At 39.4% G+C, this 18,782-nt stretch overlaps 2 protein-coding genes across 2 annotated transcripts in view; both read left to right on the forward strand.

Annotated features, from left to right (window-relative positions):
* The window catches only part of snupn (snurportin 1), a 66,434-nt gene extending 56,528 nt beyond the window's left edge, over window positions 1-9,906 (forward strand). Inside the window, exons 2-9 of the mRNA XM_061035917.1 lie at window positions 1,550-1,711; window positions 2,445-2,643; window positions 3,107-3,211; window positions 6,446-6,542; window positions 7,789-7,886; window positions 8,051-8,128; window positions 8,652-8,732; window positions 8,898-9,906. Of these exons, the coding sequence (XP_060891900.1) occupies window positions 1,554-1,711; window positions 2,445-2,643; window positions 3,107-3,211; window positions 6,446-6,542; window positions 7,789-7,886; window positions 8,051-8,128; window positions 8,652-8,732; window positions 8,898-9,218 (1,137 nt within the window). The 5' untranslated portion in view covers window positions 1,550-1,553 and the 3' untranslated portion in view covers window positions 9,219-9,906. The remainder of the gene's footprint in view (window positions 1-1,549; window positions 1,712-2,444; window positions 2,644-3,106; window positions 3,212-6,445; window positions 6,543-7,788; window positions 7,887-8,050; window positions 8,129-8,651; window positions 8,733-8,897) is intronic.
* A 7,064-nt stretch (window positions 9,907-16,970) lies between these two features.
* The window catches only part of ptpn9a (protein tyrosine phosphatase non-receptor type 9a), a 28,553-nt gene continuing 26,741 nt past the window's right edge, over window positions 16,971-18,782 (forward strand). The window contains exon 1 of the mRNA XM_061035918.1: window positions 16,971-17,581. Within this exon, the coding sequence (XP_060891901.1) occupies window positions 17,549-17,581 (33 nt within the window). The 5' untranslated portion in view covers window positions 16,971-17,548. The remainder of the gene's footprint in view (window positions 17,582-18,782) is intronic.

Consider the following 18,782-nt stretch of genomic DNA (forward strand, 5'->3'; position numbering starts at 1 on the left):
TTACATTTCATACTGTGCAATATTTATTTTATATTTCTGCAATATCTATTTATATTCTGTTATGCTACTACCTGTAAATGACTCCTACCATACATTGTCCATCTTACCTGAATGAGAGTTCCTTTTTTTTTTCTTCTTCTTTTGTTGTTTTTAGCTGTGGATGCTTGTATGTGTGTGCACTTTAAGGTGAAGCCAAATCATTTCGTTGTACAATTGTATAATGACAACAAAGACATTCTATTCTATTCTACTTCAAGCATCATTTTGAACACACATTTCTCATAATGTGTTGACATTCAACATTTTGTAGGCTACTGCAGTAGTAGGCTATTTTTATTTTTATTTTTAAAAACGAGTTAAAAGTGCAATTAAACATTAAAACAAAGCACACAAACACAAAACTAGAGACAACTTCGAGTACAGTGCAAAACGTAAAAGTGGAAACCTAAACGAGCCAGTCCCTTTATAACTACTTTTACTGTTGTAACTACGAGCACAGTCTGTCTGTTGATAATATAACGATGCACTTAGGAAGGACTTAACTTGTTTACATTAACGCGTTTGCTTTATCATAAAGTACTTTTCCACTAATGCAAATATTTATGCATCACGACGACAGAGTGTATGACTTGAATGTCTGCAATGAAAAGACTCCGGGATAGTTTAACTCCGGGATAGTTTAACTCCGGGATAGTTCGCTGTATTTAGTCGGCCAACGAAAAAACCCTCCAGCACTGGTGGGAAAGATGACAGCGTGACGTTTCTGCAGCCGCTTCCCTGCCTGTCCACGGTATGTGTTTTTAGCTAACGTTATCAGCTGAAATCTGGTGAGATATCTCAATCTAATGTTACTTTAGACGTGTGAAGTATGCGTGGCCGCATGCAATCCGTTTTAAAATGTTGCAGAAAGAGAGTTGCCACCAGCTTGTTAGCCGGTAGTATGAGAGCAAGTTTAGCATCATGCTAGCTGCTAAGTAACTGAGTGATGCTAGCTACATGAACGTAGCGCTCACTATGGGAACCAGTTTGTAAGTCAGACTTCATCAGATGTGGGGTTTATCATCAGTTTCATATTATGTTTTCACGTCCGGGTTTGTTTTATGAGCGAAAACTTCAACCTTGCTGGTTAAACCTCCTACCAAACTAATCAATGATGCATCTTGTTGCACCTCTGTTAGTCAAACTTACCAATTAGTGAAGCACTCTTTTCTTCTTCTGTAGTGCATTTATACATTTAGAAAACCACTTATAGAGGCTACTGAAATTATATATGAGCACGGAGTAATGTGTTTTTAAATGTGTATGAATTGAAATGATAGTGTGAACAACAACAGGCAGACACTCTTCTATAAATGCTGAAATACAGTTTATCTTACATTTAATCATTTAAAGTGAAACGGATGTTAACTTGAAAACAACTGATTCATCACTTCACTGCATTTCTGTTCAATTTAAGAATTTAATATAATCTCAGGTTAAGTGTTTTTAGTTTCTAAAAAAAAAGAAGAAGATAATCTTACTGAACCTGTGGTGTGTCCATTCACAGCGTCCCCATGGATGACCTGACCAAAGCCCTGTCGACCAGCTTCGCTGTGTCCAAAGAGCCCAACAGCACGGCTGGCCCCCATCCTCGGCTGGCTCAATACAAGAGCAAGTTCAGCGTGCTGGAGCAGAGCGAGCGACGCCGGCGCTTTCTTGACCTGCAGAAAAGGTAAAGTCCTTTGCACTTAAGAAATATAATCTGAAGTTTTTTCCCATTGAAATAAGGATTTCAGATTACAGTCGTCTGGAGCCTAATATCCCTTTTAGGTGACAGTTTCTCCAAGCTAGAGTCAGAACTCCAAATAAATCCTATTTATAAACTGAATGGATTCTTTAGGTAAAGGTTTGTGTCCTTTGTCTCTCCTGTGTTTCATCATGTGTGAGATTTTGGGCGGCTTTGGGCTGTGGCTCAGTAGGTAGAGTCATTGCCTCTCTACCGGGAGGTCAAGGGTTCGATCCCCAGCTGGGAGACATGTCCGATGTGTCCTTGGGCAAGACACTTAACCCCGCATTGCTCCCTCTACTTCGGTGGCGCTGTGTGAATGGATTAGTGTTGTACTTAATATCTGATGTACGTCGCTTTGGATAAAAGCGTCTGCTAAGTGAATTGTAGAATTTTACCAGCTAACAAGACATTTTTCAAATAATTTTAGGATATACCAGCAGCACACTCTACTGTTACTGTTGTCATCTCTGTCCTAGAAGAAGTAATGCTCAGTTCTAGGAAGCATTTAAATATGGCGGACAGAAATAAGATCAGATTCTCTGAAGTCACTTCAAGCTGCAATTTAAACACAACATGTCAGAAAGTTTTGCACGTCCTATCTGTCTGGTGTTCAGGTAAAAAATTACAGTGTATTTTTATTTATTTTTTTTTAACTGAAGCCCTTTTATTTTCTCAGTAAGAGGCTGAACTACGTCAACCATGCACGGCGTCTGGCTGATGGGGACTGGACGGGGGCAGACAGCGATGGAGAGGAGGACATGGAGAAACCGAGCGAGGGGGAACGGGAGAAAGATGGCAACACGGAGGAGGAAGAGGAGGAGGAGGAAGGGATGGAGATTGAGAGAAGGAAGCTCCCGAAACACTACGCAAACCAGGTCAGCCTTTGATGGGTCATATTACCGAGAAGTATTCTTCTTATTCATGAGTGAAGGATGGAAGATTATGCCACAAGATATTGCGTGGAGCTCATCACTTTGGCCAGCAGAGGGGGCTCAAGTTTTGAGCTTTACTGCTCTAGGATGCAAGTTAAAATCAGATGGGTCAGGGTGTTAGTTTAGCTCTGTTGGTGTAGCAGGCAGCTGGTGTACAGACGCTATAGTCCTTTTCATGATGGTCGCAGGTTCCACTCTAATCCTGACACTAATTGGTGCATGTCATCCCCGACTCTTTCTCCAGAAATGTCATGTTTATCTTCAGCTATGGTGTCAAATAAAGGCAAAAAAGCCCCCAAATAATCTTAAAAAAAAGCACATTGATCTTAATCATTTTGAGCTGGATGCACAGCTGAATAAGATGAAAAGCTAAGTTTGTAAATAAAGTTTTTTTTGTCCTCTTTAGCTCATGCTGTCAGAGTGGCTGGTGGACGTGCCATCAGAGCTTGACACTGATTGGCTGATGGTGGTGTGTCCTGTGGGGAAAAGATCTCTCATCGTCGCCTCAAAGGTAAGAACCTGTCTCTGCACTTCTTCAGTTTTACACAGTCTGTCCCTGCAGTCCAAGATGTTAGAAACTCAGGAAAGAGGGAGATCATTATTTTAAATTCACCACATAAGGAGCTGTCAGTCAGAAACCATTGATATTCTGTGCAGCGCGTTTTGACTTTACATTTGAAGCATCTCCATCGCTTCAGTATCTGATGTGTCATCTTCAAAGGCTGGTGGAAAAACTCGACTCATTTTTTTCAGAATGTGATTAACATGAACAGCAGCAGTCAGGGTTGTTGTTTTCAATGTATGTGCACAAACACGGTGGCACTGAAACAATACTTTGAGAGGAGTATGCTGCTGTGCATTCATGTCTTGTGAATTTCCAATCTGTATTTCTGTTAGTGGGGAAAAGGAGACGAGTTGTGCCTGTAAGTAAGATGAGCCACCGTATCTGATTAGCTCTGTGCAAAAGTAATTATGTGGGCGAAAAGGTAGGATGATAACTGTGCGGGAGAATTCAGTAAGCCTGAACTGATCACAGATGATTTAAATGCAGAAACTATTTGGCCTTGTGTGTGAAAGGAGTCAAATGTGAGACAGTATTTATCATAACTTCTGTGAGAGTTTTTATGCCAAGCAGTTTTAAATAAAATCAAGTCAGCTGCAGCGTTTATATCTACTGCTGCATAATTGTTTGAAAACACTTAAAGATTCTGCACATCTACTAGAATATGAATTAGGCAGGAAAGACGAGGTTAGACTCGACACGGACAAAGTGGTGAGAAAATGTTGATGTGCAAGATGTGCCAGACAAATAGGCACCACAAATGTTGTAATCAGAGTTGTATTGAGCAACGTTTAGTCTCGTCATTCATTTAGACAAAGAAGAAGTTCCCATTATTGAGAGGTAAACATGAATCACGTCATCAGACAGTATTACAGGAACCAAAAAAGAGCGATTGTGGCCTCCAGTGAAAAGAATGACGTGAACGCTGTAATATTGTGTCATATGTTCTCCAAATCAGTAAGGCATTCGGCTAAAAGACCAAAGGGTTTTTGTGTGTCATTTCTTCAGTTGTGTTAATTCTACAAATGGTTGTAAGGTTCCTAAAATCCATCCTGATGCCTGAGAACTGTCTTGAAACCGCCTTGTCTGCTGAGAATTACGTTCGCGTTCATTTGCAGTGTGTTGTGTCGCGCGCCCAATGTGTAGAGGCTAAACTCCTCGTCACAGTTACCGTGGGTTTCGAACCCTTTGCTGCATGGCATCCCCCACTTTCTCTTCTCCCAGCATTCCCTGTCTCTTTTCAGCTGTTCTGTCTAATGACGACAAAAAAGACCCCAAAAACAACTGAATGTATATATTTAAAGGTCCCATATTATGCAAATACACTTAACTATGTTTTCTGAACACTAATATGTGTCCCTAGTCTGTCTCCAAACCCCCCAACTGTGAGAAAAGTCCTTCCTCTCCTTTCCTGCTCCACTTTTCAGAAAATGTGTGCTTAAACAAACCGTTTGGAGATTTACCCTTTGTGACATCACAAAGGGAAGTAACCCCTCCCCCAGGTGGGTGACACTCCCACAGCTAGGTGTTTGTTCTGCTCTCTTGAGTCTGCCTTCTCAACGTAAACAATAGGGCATGGAACAAGAGAGCCCAAGCCACCCAACCCCTTCAAAAGGGGCGTGGTCAAACACAGCTCATTTGCATTTAAAGCTACAGAAACAGCCTGTTCTGAGCAGGGCTGAAATAGAGGGGTTTATAGTTATGATCAAATACAGGATCAGAGTGGATTTTTAGAGAGTGACTTCACAGACATGTTTTGGGGAGCTCTGAGACTTCTTTAAACTTGTTGAAAAGGAGGATAATATGTTACCTTTAACGTATCAGTGAACTGTTGACTGACATTTCAACATGATGTTAATCATCTTGTTTGCCAGAACAGGATGTCATGTAGTACACGCATCTGGTCTTAGTGATTGGTAGAGGTTAAGTCAGCAGTGACTTGCAAAACTCAACAGAGATGAAGTCATTATAAAAACCTATAGAGGAGGCGCCGGTAGCCTAGTGGTAAGTACGTGCGCCCCATGCATAGAGGTTATAGTCCTCCAGGCGGGCGGCCCGGGATTGAATCCGACCTGTGGCTCCCTTCCTACATGTCGCTCTCACCAATGACTGACTATAAATTGTCCTATCTCTAAATAAAGGCATGAAAAGTCCTCAAAAACTAAACCTTTTAGAATATAAAAAACAGTTTAGTCATATACTACAAACACAGTTTCAGAGTGATGGGATTGCTTAACGTTGGAGAAAGTAAAATGAGCTATCATTCACTTACTGTGAGAAAGATTAAAGTTGGTTCTTTGGCTTTTCCATTAAACACACATCATCATCACTTTTCTCTCTGCGTCAGTGTAAGATGTAAAACTGCCTCACTGATGTTGAATCAGTTTTGAGTTTTCTAAGAAAGGCCTGTAAGGGTTTATCAGCACGAGATGCAGGATACGATAGATGTAAGTGTAATATGCCCGTCTGTCCTCTCAAACTAGCCCTAGATTACAGTTTCCTTCCTCCCTACACACAAACCTTTGTTGTACTATTGTAACTAACACTCCAAACCCGGTGATGCAACCGTCCCTCGTGTCATAATGACAGTCATCTGGTCCCTCATACATTATTTCACATCTGGGCAACACAACAGCACGGCGGGCCTCACAAAAACCAGAGCTGAGGACTCTTTGAAACACAAAAACAACAGATGGTTTCTGTTGCCCGATGAAAACTGAATGTGATGCGTTTCATCTGCTCAGGAGTTTTCATGTTTATTTGTCAGCTTTACATAATGTGACACTTTCAGCTTTGTATCTGCAGAGTCTCTGTTCAGCTCTCTGGCAGTGACCAACAATCTGTTGACTTTGAGCTTGGACCCGTCCGTACGTTGCATTATTCATGACCACAGTAGTTTTTATTTTGTGACATTTTTGGACCGTCTGAGGTTTGAACTTTACACATTTTTTCATGAACTCAATCTGATTGGTTGAAAAGGATCCAAAATTTGGGTAGCAATTTTCAGAAGGGAGTTGGTAGTGGATCCATATCCAACATTAATTATTAAAAGTTTTCCTCTCTTTTTTTGAGCAACAACGTTAGCACATGGCACCAGAAACATCATATAACAGTGAAATGACTGTTCTGTGGAGTAGATGGTAACAATCTCTTCCATCTTTCTTGTTTTGCTTTTTTCTGAAGGGTTCGACTGCAGCGTATACTAAAAGCGGCTACTGTGTGAACCGTTTCCCCTCCCTGCTGCCCGGTGGGAACAGACACAACTCGGCCATGGGAAAAGGTAGGTGGGCCTGTTTGTATGAGGAGCTCAGTGCTCTCTTATAGTGAATCTCTTTTTAGCAACACAACAGAGTGAACCAAGAGTAGTAGATATCCTACATTAACTTCTCTATTCCTGAGAGTGGATTTAGATGTCAGGTTATGTGCATTAACATCATAAATATCTGTTTTATTCACAGGGTTTTTATCTCTTAAACAGCCTGTAGGTGGGACAGTCGGTAAAATCTCCAAGCCAAGCTTTGTCAAAGCCATGTTTTCAGACTTTTTTTTACTGAATATTAGGAGCGTAATATGTAGGAGATCTACTGATTTAAATCATAAAATGACCTTACTATATGATCAGACATTAAGGAAACATGCCATGTTGAAGTGCTGGCTTCTCTGTCAACAACACATATAGTATGTCCTCCTTCTACGTTTAGATTCCCGTCCACAATGGTCTATACTTTTTGAGTATAAGTTTAATGGTTTTTGTTTGGACCAGAGAAGGTAGGCGGTTTTAAGGCACCCGCCCACGGTCGTTTTGGATGCCCCCTCAGTTTGCCAGATATGAGACCAGTTTTCACGGCAAACCAACAGGTGTTGCAGCGATGGAAGCGGGCAAGCGTACTGGTTCTCTAGAAATTGTCAGGAGTGTACATGTGAAAACAGCTATAGATTTCAAAGTGGACGTATTTTAAAATGCTGTTTCAACAAAAAATGTTATTAGTTTATTTAAATCATTTTTCCATTCCACCCTCTTCCCTCTAAGTTTCTGCCAGCCCCCTAATGCCCCTTGATCATCCCCACTTTAAAGACACTGGGTTAGGGTGTCCTGAAATCCACCTGCTTTATTCTTATTCTGGTATATTATTTCTCAGATACACCATGTGAATAAAATAGCAAATAAGTCGTCCCAGTAGTTTTCTCTGAGTAGAGCATGTCATATTTTAAAGTGTACTGTGGTGGGTCCTGTGCACACTGCTCACATCTGCCAAACATCTTCCTGACCCTCCTCCAATACACCATATGAAACCAAAAGGTCATTTGCATAGCCAAATATATCGTAACTTTTCCCTCCTACACCACTGATATTAATCAGTTATCATATTAAACCACTATAAGAACAGGTGCAGTAAAGTTAATTTGTTCTATGAGATAATTAAAGTTGTGTTATTGCATTTTCATTGTAACAATTCACAAATTGAGTGATTTTAAAAATTAGTTATGCATAAGTGTTCACTTTTTTTTTTATGTGCCCCATGCAGACTACACAATCCTGGACTGCATTTACAGCGAGGTGGACAGAACGTACTACATCCTGGATGTCATGTGCTGGAGAGGCCACCCCGTCTATGACTGCCCGGTAAAACTTGCTTCTAATCCTCCACAAATCCAGGAATGCTTGTCTAATTGCTTAAGTAGTAAGGTCTGGGCCACAGATGTGCTTTTTCGCCACGTTAGCCATCTCATTGGCTCGAGGATCAGAAAGGGTTTTTTTGTTTACAGTTCTTATTTTCTCATCAACAGACCGAGTTCCGTTTCTACTGGCTCCAGTCCAAGGTCCAGGAGGCAGACGGCCTATCAGAAATCGCCAAACGCAACCCTGTGAGTAGAGGAGCCAGAAATAGAGCCTCACATCATGTCCCATTTTTCCTCCCTAGTTTTGAACTTTTTCTGTTGATATTAGAGACACTGTAGCATCTTTATTCAATCTGAAATGTTCTGTCTTTCCTGTTTGCTGTGCCATATGCCTTGCTTCAACTTGTTGCCACATATGGGATAAATAAAGTCCTGAACTTGAACTTGTACCCCCTTGAGGGGGAAATGAGACAAAGGAAAATTAAAGGGCAAAGCTCCCCATTACGCTGTCGGGTACTCATCGTGCTCGAAATCAATAGTTACACAGAAATGTTCAGGATTAAGATGCTTTTAAGAAGACTGAGTCAACTTTGAGTTCACGTTGCACTTCTTAATCTGCAGTGTTTGTGTACAGCTCAGTAGGAGCTCAATCAGGCTTAGCCCTGTACAGTAAACTCACCATTTGAAAGCAATTTCCCACATTTGACAAGAAGACAGATTGTGTTTGGATTTTATAATGAGGTGTTCGGCATTTGTTTGGTCTCAACAGTTCCGGTTTGTGAGCCTCCAAAGCACAGAGTGCACAACAGAGCTGATTCAGAAAGCCCTGACAGCGGAGTACAGCTTCAGCGTAAGAAAAGTTATTTTGTCCTTCAACATTTTTCCTCAAACACATTACTGCTGCACACTGCATGCAGAGCTTATAAATGTTGGGTTTGTTGATGGATTTGTGAGAAAATATTCAGAAATACTTTTTGAGGGCTTCCCATGAGTCAGATTTTTTTTTTCTTTGTAGGTGGATGGTCTTCTCTTTTATCACAGACAGACCCACTACACCCCTGGCAGCACCCCTCTGGTGGGCTGGCTCCGCCCCTACATGGTCACTGACATCCTTGGCATAGAGGTTCCCATAGGACCCCTCACCACCAAGCCTGAGTATGCCAGCCACCAGCTGCAGCAGATCCTGGAACACAAAAAAACCTCGACTGAAGTCCGCCCGGCCAACAGAAGCGGAGGCTACGAGTTAGAGTACCTGTCCACCCCGGGCCAGGACAGCAGGGACACTGTGAACTTTCTGAATCAAAAGCCGATAAGAGAAGCAAACATGGAGCTCTGAGTGCGAGGCCTTAGCAAGATGCAAATTTGGAACTCAGTGTTTTTCTGAGTGATTGCGGCCCACATATGGCTCTTTAGAATGTCTTCTGAATGGTTTTGCAGAACAGGCCAATTGCAAAGCATGGCTAATTCTAATCCGGCACTGCTTAGGACGCCCTCAGAGTGCAGATTGGTAGAGCTGTGTTATATGTGTTTTTATATGGCTATAGACTGAAGTCTGATATTTACATCTGAACTTTTACCTGCTGCAGACTGCTGAAACAGATTTGTTTACCGGAAAATAAATGTCTATTAATCAGCCAGCAGAATTGCTTTTTCACAGTCCGTTACAGATCCGTTTCTTAGTGCCATCAGTTTTTACATACATGGTGAAAAGGAGAAAAAGGTGTTCTTATGTGATATAATATCGTAAAGTGCAGCACGGTAGAATTCTTTAGTCAAGCGTTATTTTGCTGCTCTGCACTTTTTGCACTTAAAAACAGATCCTTAGTAAGAAACCTCTTTACTGTCGTCAGTTCTTTCTGCTACTATCATTGTTGCTTCATGAGGTTTTGCTCATTGATAAGACCCTGTGATGTACTGTATTGAACAGCAGCATGGACTTTTATTATAACATGATGATACAAATAAAATTGCTCTGAAGATGTTTTAAAGTGTATGTTTCTAAATAAATGTGTTTTTTTTAATCAGCTGTGTTCCTACAGTTTGTTTTATTTTTAAATGGTCTGGATCAGAATCAGTTTTTAACCCTGAAAAATACATTTTATCAATGTATTTAATTCAATCTTGAGATGCAAAGCTTGGGACAAAAACTTTATCCATTTACAACCTCTGTATTTAATATGATTTTTGATGCAAAAAGAAGCATTTCACTGTTCACAAACACGAGTGTTTTTTTAGATAAGTGGGTTTTAAGTGTGTCAACAGTGTCAAATAGCAAAAATAATAATTTGCACATTTAGCTAGCAAAACAATATCTTCCATTTATTTGATTAAAAACATTCTAAGTCAAAGTTCAGTTGAAGTTTAGATAAAATGCAATGCAAATTTTCCTTGAAACACCCCAGACTTGACTGTACATGCACAGTCGATATATCTGCACGCTGTTCCAGTATACGTGAAGACGTGACTCATACTGCTGATAGCGGCTCTCATCAGCAAAATTCATGACCATCTCTTCTCTGCGCTGGGCTATTTGTGCAACAGTGAAGATCTGGGTGGAAACTGTCAACAGGAAAAGATCTGAACATGTCTGGCAGGGTGGTGAACTATGTTTCACTGATGTGTGTCAACACATCCTCTGAAAAAAGTAAATAATCAAACTTTAGTTTGTCTACTCTAAGAAAATAACACTATTTCCACCTAGGCCTTCTTTCCAATACTATTTGATGCTAATTGGAAAATATTAGCATGCTAAAAGAAAATAAAGTTAAACATTATAGTCATGATTGTTGTAAACATGGTAAACTCTTAGCGAAAGAGCTATGCTTAGTTAATATTTAATATAAACTCAAACAATAGGCTTCAAATGCTAACTATCAGCAGGAGATGACCAGCGTTAGCATTTTAGCAACACTGAGTTTAACAAAACAGCCCCTCCCCTGCCCCCAGTGTGACTGTAGACGTTTTTTATACTTTAACATCAACTTTACACTTAGTTTGGTGTTTTAATACATTTTTGAGATAAGGCACAACCATGTTTCAGAATACAAAGATCAAAGTTAGCTTAAAATGTAGCTAGTTTAATGTTTTAAACTAGCTTTTAGGTATAGGATTTTATGTTCAACCCCATAAACTCTTTTTCTTGAACCTCTTGCAGCAAAAAGACGAGATGTGTCTTGTTCTTGAGCCGTTACTCACTCTTTCTACATACGGGGGAAAAAATTGTTTTCTTTTGCTCCTACGATCATATCACTCAACACCTACACGGAACATCAACAGGTGAAAATAACAACATTCACAACGTTTCTGAGGAGTTTCTTATTACTCATTCTGGAAAGCTTGCACTGACTAAATGAGAGTAAAGGTGCACAATGCAGCTAAACCTAGTATATCACATTAAAGAATCCGACCATGTGATAACTCTTAGGAAACATCAAACAAAAAAATTATAATCAACTCTATCAGCAGATAAAGTGCTAGCAGCAGTTTTTTATCCTTTATCTGCTATTGGGTTTGATTTTAGTTTTATGTAGGCCAAAATACTTAAATGGAAAAAAAAGTTAAGCAGGTTATAACAATTCATTGACCCTTTTGGATTTTCATGAAAAGCATTAGCAATCTCTCTGTGGTTTTCGATTTTATCTCAGTGTTTCATTACATCTAGGCCAATTCTTTGGCAGCAGAGCGCATAACTAGAAAAGGTCCAAACAATTCACTCCACCAGACGCTTATATATCTGTTCAGAATTCAATGTTTGTTCATCGAATACATAGATGTCTTAAGTTTCACATTCAGTCACATCTAAACCATAAGAGCAAAGACAGGCATGTGGTTACTTCAGAAATCCAGCTATTAGTCAGCGGCGCTACACCTTCCAGGAACTCAGCACCTGTAAGTCCATGGTTACACATCTCAGAGAACCCTCAGTCTCCCACACATGCACACAGTCACACAACATTGGTTACTTGAGCTCTCACAGAGGAAAGGAGTTTTGTGTTTTTCTTGGAACTGTTGGACATGTTAGTTTAGCTCACCACTTCGGTATGAATTGAAGAAAGATTCTTATTGATTCTTGGGTCCAAACGGTGCTGTAGTGTTGAGTAATTATTTTAAAATAGGTCAAATCCAAATTCCAAACAAGCCACTCTATCTCTAAAGAAACGAGGACTAATTTCCTGTATAATAAAATAGTCATTAAATGTTGGTTAGACTGGTAAAACTTTCAGGTTTGTCTGGTAAAGATGAAGTTAAGCAGCCAGCTAGCCTATAGCAAAAAGACTGACAACAGGGAAACAGGCTAACAAGTCTAGTTTACAAATACCTCTAACAATAAAGCGCATTTATTCTCTTTCGTTATTTATTAAGCTTCCTGTAAAATCACAATGTTCTGCTTCTGTTTACTAGTTAATGGACAATTGTTGACCTCAGACATGCAGAGCTGCACTATTTGTTTCTCCATGATTCCAGCTGAGCTAAGCTAGTTAGCTAACTGTGTTTTGATATTAAATATTTAAAACTTTGGCAAGCAAATCAAGTACTTCTCAAAAAGTCAACATGAGTTACCTTGTCTGCAAACGTTTGCAAGAAATTCTTAAAATGTGAATAAATGCCCTCGAGGTTGGAATCTACTAAACTGCACATTAGAAAGTTTAGCCAACAGTATTATATTATTTTTTTAACAATGCATAACTTTACCTTCCTCTCCATTTTTGAACTCTTACATGTTTGATGCATTCAAATATTACTTTGGCAGCGTTGATGGTTCACCAATCACATTTTCCCAAATCACATGATGTCAGCTGGTTTGTCAGGAAGTCTATTGTTGTCCACTCCCTTTTCCCTTCAGTGTCCAGTCCAGACTTTCTCACGACTTATTATTTACAGTTTGCCTATTGTGGGATCTTTTCTTTTCTTTTTTTGGGGGGTGAAAATATAAACAGCATGTGAACGCACCTTTCATTTTCATCCCTTCCGACAAAAGCAATGGAAGTCAGAAATTGTACTGTCTCAAAATATATTTTTTCTGATATTTGCAGGTATGAAAATATACAAAAATTATCAGAAGGTTAACATAGCATTGAGAAACCTTACCAACTTTTTACACACATTCTACCTGTTATTATTATATTTATTTTATAGCCCCATTAAAACACATCAAGGTATGAAGTCAAGGCTATCTATAGTCTACGGGAAGTGTCCTCTCCTGACTGGTCTGAATGAATCTCCCTACTGAAATATAAATCAGCAGCCTATAATACTCCTATGGAGACCTGAAGTGCATCTGTGGGTCGTATTACACTCTCTTTATCGGACTGCCGAAATTTTCTGTTTCCTATGATGTCATTCAATTCCTGTAAAGTGTACTGGGTTATAATGTAGCCAGAGGCTGTATGACTTGAGAGTTTCACTAATCAAATTGCAATTCTTGCAACCCACGATTGCAGAACAGCCTGCTCATATTATTAGTTATTTCCTCTCACTGTATTTCATCCATTAGTCATGTGCAGCAGTTGTTCAGTGTGCTTCCTGATGTGCTTTGTGTCTGCTAAATGATTGTAGAATTGTAAAATGTACCCTAACCCTCTTTAAAAGAAGTCATTTTAAATATAGTCTAAGTGTCAAGACATTTTCTGAACATGTTTCACTGTAGCCTACTTTAAAGCACAATTTACTCCTTCCCCCTTATTTATACTATCAAACTTTCAAATATGCAATTTTTTTTTCAAAAGTTTCACTGCTATTTATCTTAAAATAGTCCAGCAGATATGTGAAAGAATTGTGCTTTTGATGATAAAAGCATGAAACTTGGTACACTGTTAGAGCATGCCCTAAGGAAGATTTTTGGCTATAGGGCCATCGCATATTTTCAATGGCTGCCACCAGGTATTAATTAAAGTATTAAAGTATCTTAGGTTCTAGACCACCTAGGATCATGATTTCAGTGACTAATCCTACATTTTCATGGATAAGGAATGAAATGGTACTATTAACAACATGCTAGCAACTGCCCAACTATGTATATTGGCATTCAGGGAACTAAATACTACTAAAAACATCAAATATTACTAAATTTTCATGAATTTCAAAATTCTTGTGTGCCCAACTCATATGTTGAGCTTGACCGATACATTTGCTTGGCCAGTATATCAGTCATTATTAGGCTTTTTTAATGACATTAGCATCCCAGTTATACATCTGATGATTTAGGTATAATAAATCTAAATAAATAATTATTGAACTTGTATTTTCATTCATTAGAGGGAGCTCTTGTCACTCTTGCCACATCCAATATTCTCCACAGCAAGACTCATCTGCACAGATTTGGTTGTTGTAATAAAGGTATATACTGTATATGTGCACTTCCACACAGATCGCACATTTCCCCCTAATACTCCAATGAACATGTGAACATTTTAAATTAAATGCTGGTATAAAACCAATATAGTTTTCAATGCTCATTATCAAGTGAGCTAGCTACTTAACATATCTGGCTATATTTAACAAGCTAGATGGCTAGCAATTAGCAGTGAAAAGATTGCCACTTTTGACAAAATATTTGTCAAAACATTGGTAACTGTTAGGCACACCTATTAACACCTATTTGTATGCATTCAGCTGACCTGAATTGGCCTGATGTATTTAGCTATCCTCTCCCATGTGACTGTATTGGCAGCTAACATACATGTGTGGTGAGTTCAGTTTATGGTGGATTGGTGGTGCTAGAACCAGTATATACTGTTCTCAAGTAGCATAGTGCATCGAGGGACAATGGCCAAACTGTTCAAGGGGGTGGATCGCAATGAGCCAGAAACATCAGGTACACAGTGCCTGGCCACAGACGGGAACAAATGTGTTCTATGTCAGGAAGACACAGTGGAGATACTGAAATGTCTATCTAAATCAGCATATACCCAGAACCACGAGCAGACCAAACATGTACAAATTGTATTTGCACAAGATGTTAAAGCAGTAAGTGGTGCTATAGAAGACTTAGGCGATCCATTCTGTGAAAAGAGCAGTCACTCTGTTAAAAAATGGTAAACAACTGGCAGTAGGGTTGCCAGGAAGTTACTGTAAAATTAACGGTATATTGCTGTTGCTGAAATTTACAGTTTTCTATTTTTGTAAATACAGCAAAAAGCTGTTATTTTAAATGTTAACAGGAAAATACTGTTGAAAGGATTAACTGTTTAATACTGTTTGTTTACACTTCTTCACAGGAGGTATATTTGCAGATTTTTACTGTGAATTGTAAATACTACACCTAGCTATAGATTAATTTCCTTCTACCAAAATGTACACAATATATTTATTTTCTAAACCTAGTGATTTGATAAATGATTCCTTGCATGTCAGGTTATAAAACACCATATTTTAAAATAATAAATAAACAGTGCCTTTAAAATTGCAACTTAAAATGTTAAGACAAATAATAAAACTTCAAAGTGTCTTCTCAAACCATATCTGTCTTTATTGAAACTGTGACAAAAACAAAGAAAATACACTTTAAGAACATGAAGGTCAAATATTTACATTAAGACATTTAGCAAAGGCCATTTCCAATGTATAAAAAGTGCATAAAAGAGTTTTGGTAGATACATTTTAAACAGAGAAGTTTAAAAAAAATCTGTCATAGTTTCATAACTGAATAAACAACCTGTCCTCTGAGGGAAATTGGGTCCCTGGACCTGCACCTCCCTCTGATTTCTCCTTCCAGACTGAAACTGCCACAAAGATTCTGTGAAAGGGAAAAAACAACATTAGAACAAAAGCAGCTCCAGCTGAACAGTGAACAATAACATATGGACAATCCTTTCTAAATATTCTCCATATACAAAGAAGTGAAGTAAAAGTATGAAGTAGAACTAGTATGAATAAAAATAAGTCCTGGAATTACTTTACGTATGAATTCAGGATGTATGGCAGCAGCTTTATGTGTTAAAACAGTAAAAAACAAAAAACATGCTCCAGGTCCATTTTGACAGTCTCACTAAAGTTTCCTTTTATACATTTTCAAATACTGTATATTATACTATGGCCATATTGTCTAGTAGGCCCAGCTAATCATCATTTCTAATTCAATATTTCATTAATAGTCGGTGTCAGTTGAAGCTGAAACAAAGAAAAAGTGACTGTTTGTGTTAGATAACCTTACCATTACCACCAGGCAATCAAGTTCATTATAGCCCACTTAGTGAACCACATTACAAGAAAATGTTTTGTTTTTTGTCCCATTTAGCAACTGTTAAGATCTGTATTTCAAGCTAATGTTAGCTGGCAAAGAATTCACTCCCTGCATGTTTCTGCCTGCAGTGTTTCTGTGTAATTTCCAAATCTAGCTAAATTAATCCCACAAATGACTTCAAACTTAGTAAGTGATGGTTTTTGTCTATTCTAACTAGCAAAGCAGTAAGGCACTCACCTCTTAATTGAAAGAGGAGAGATTTCAAAGTGCTATCTCATAGTCACACATGTAGATGAATGGGCTCTCTGACCAGAGCTGGTCTCAGAATTAGTTGAGATTAGTAAGCATGACTATCTTGCTCACAACATTAACGTGGGCTTTTAGGTTTTTTAACTTCAGTGGGCACATATAGGCTATAAGAGCTATTAGTGCTACATGCCTATAAAGCTAGTTTTAGCAATTAATGGCCCTTTTTTTAGGTAGCCCTATTTCAGAGAAAAGTAGGTTAATTCTGAATATGAATTTGTTTTTCACCCTGCACAGCTTCTAGGCGTTAGATAAAAACACTGATCTCAAATTTAATTAGGCCTACTAGATAACTAGCTTTGTAAGTACGGCTAAGAATATGATTTTAAAAAAATAGTTAGCCTACTTTTAATGAAAGGGGACAGGACAGTCCCATTGTATTCATTTGTTTGAAATGCTTACACCGTCCTGGACAGCTGACTTTAAACGGTGATTTTCCGGTTTGGTTTCTTATTTTTATGAATGAAGGCGGAGGTCGAGAGCTTTTGTCTCTTCCTGGTCTTACCACCAGGGGGTAGAGCAACATGCAGAAAGAATAGCCTCCAGTCTCTCTCGCTGTTCAGGGCTGTGTGTGTATGTGTGTATGTGTATGTGTGTGTGTGTGTGTGTGTGTGTGTGTATGTGTGTGTGTCTCCCTCTCAACATAAAGGCGACGTTCAGGGGCTAAAACTTGCAATTCATGGCGTGGAGGATCCCAGCGGGCCGCCGCAGCCCTCTGATCTCTGAGCGGTTTCATGGTGGATAAGAGGCAGATCATGGTCTAAACCTAGTTATCATCGAGCCGAAGAAAGAAAGAAAAAAGAAAAAAACCTCGTCTAGCAGCTCGAGTGCTGTCCTCTTTTTTTTTTTTTTATCCCCTCCTTCTCTGTCTCATTTTTCCTCTGCTCGGTGAAAACTGACACAACATTAGCGAGTTTTCTCTCTGTGGTTTTGGATGGCAGATCTAGGCTAATTGCTCTGCGTGTTTTTTTTTTTTTTTTAGCAGCCAGACAGTATTAAGAGAAAAAGAAACAAGAGTCGATACTGTAGCGATTCAAATGCCTTCAACTTTGTGCGAGAGGGACAACCCCTAAACCCCGTTTTTACACGCGGGACAGACACACAGACATCTCCGTCATCTTCCTCTTCATGAGAAGGACGCGTCGCGGCGAAAGGTGATCAGAAAACCGACGGAGACCATGGCAGCTACTTTATCGGTGGAGGAAGAACAGGTAGGCCTTAAGACTGTTTTATGTGCTCTATTTCTTTCTGTGGTTACATCGCCCCTGCGTGCTCCAGACTCGGCGCTACCTGGAGGTATTTCGGCCCTTGTGGCATTGCGTGTGCGCACCGAAGCGAGTGACGACGGCAGTGCGCAATGGATTTGTTGCGAAATGCTCCTGAATGCGGAGCGGAAATAATGTATCGATTTCTGTGCGCTCTCTTGCCCTCGTTTCATCACTGTTCACAAGCTCCTCTCCAGCGGCTGGGCGAAATGTTGCGAAACAGGCCGAGCTCGCCTTTCTAATCAGCCTCCACAGATCGGGGCTTTAAAGTTTTGGTGAATACAGACTGTGATGTTTCAACGGGGAAGGTTTTGTGTGTGTGTGTGTGTGTGTGTGTGTGTGTGTGTGTGTGTGTGTGTGTGTGTGTGTGTGTGTGTGTGTGTGTGTGTGTGTGTGTGTGTGTGTGTGTGTGTGTGTGTGTGTGTGTGTGTGTGTGTGTGTGTGTGTGTGTGTGTGTGTGTGTGTGTGTGTGTGTGTGTGTGTGTGTGTGTGTGTGTGTGTGTGTGTGTGTGTGTGTGTGTGTGTGTGTGTGTGTGTGTGGTGGTGGGGGAGTTGGAAACGCTGTCTGGTTCTACATTTGGTTCGTTCAGGAATGTATACAGTAAAGTTGGCTTGAGCTAGTAGTGTGTTATGAGGGATAAATACACGAGACATCCACTCCGTAATTATAGCCTAATGTGAAGTATAAACTACACCTTACAAGCTGTTAACTTGGTATTGACAAGTTTCCCCTATGATACATCCCTGCATTAAAAGAGTTTGATGTAAATTCACCATGGCCATAATATTAAATCAACCCATCACTTTGCACTATTAACATAATTTGCATGCATGTTTGAGGCCAAGTGAGGGCATTGATATTCATTAAGTCTTTTCATTTGCAGAATCATTTAGTGTATTAAATATGGCTGTCCAGGTAGCCATGGTCAACTATTATAACCAGTAAAGTAAAGACTATTACTATAAAATATTCATGTTTAAAAGATGGGAATTGTGATATCTGGCTCTGACAAATGACATTAGTGATAACTCTACTATCCATTATTTCAATAATCCTTTCAGCTTGAGTATTAGTACACACCACTGTTATGTTTCTCGGATTGAGGCCTTGAAGGACGACACTTACTTTATGAAATCAAGGGCCAAA

The sequence above is a fragment of the Labrus mixtus genome, chromosome 4, assembly GCF_963584025.1.
Source record: "Labrus mixtus chromosome 4, fLabMix1.1, whole genome shotgun sequence".
Taxonomy (NCBI): Eukaryota; Metazoa; Chordata; class Actinopteri; order Labriformes; family Labridae; genus Labrus; species Labrus mixtus.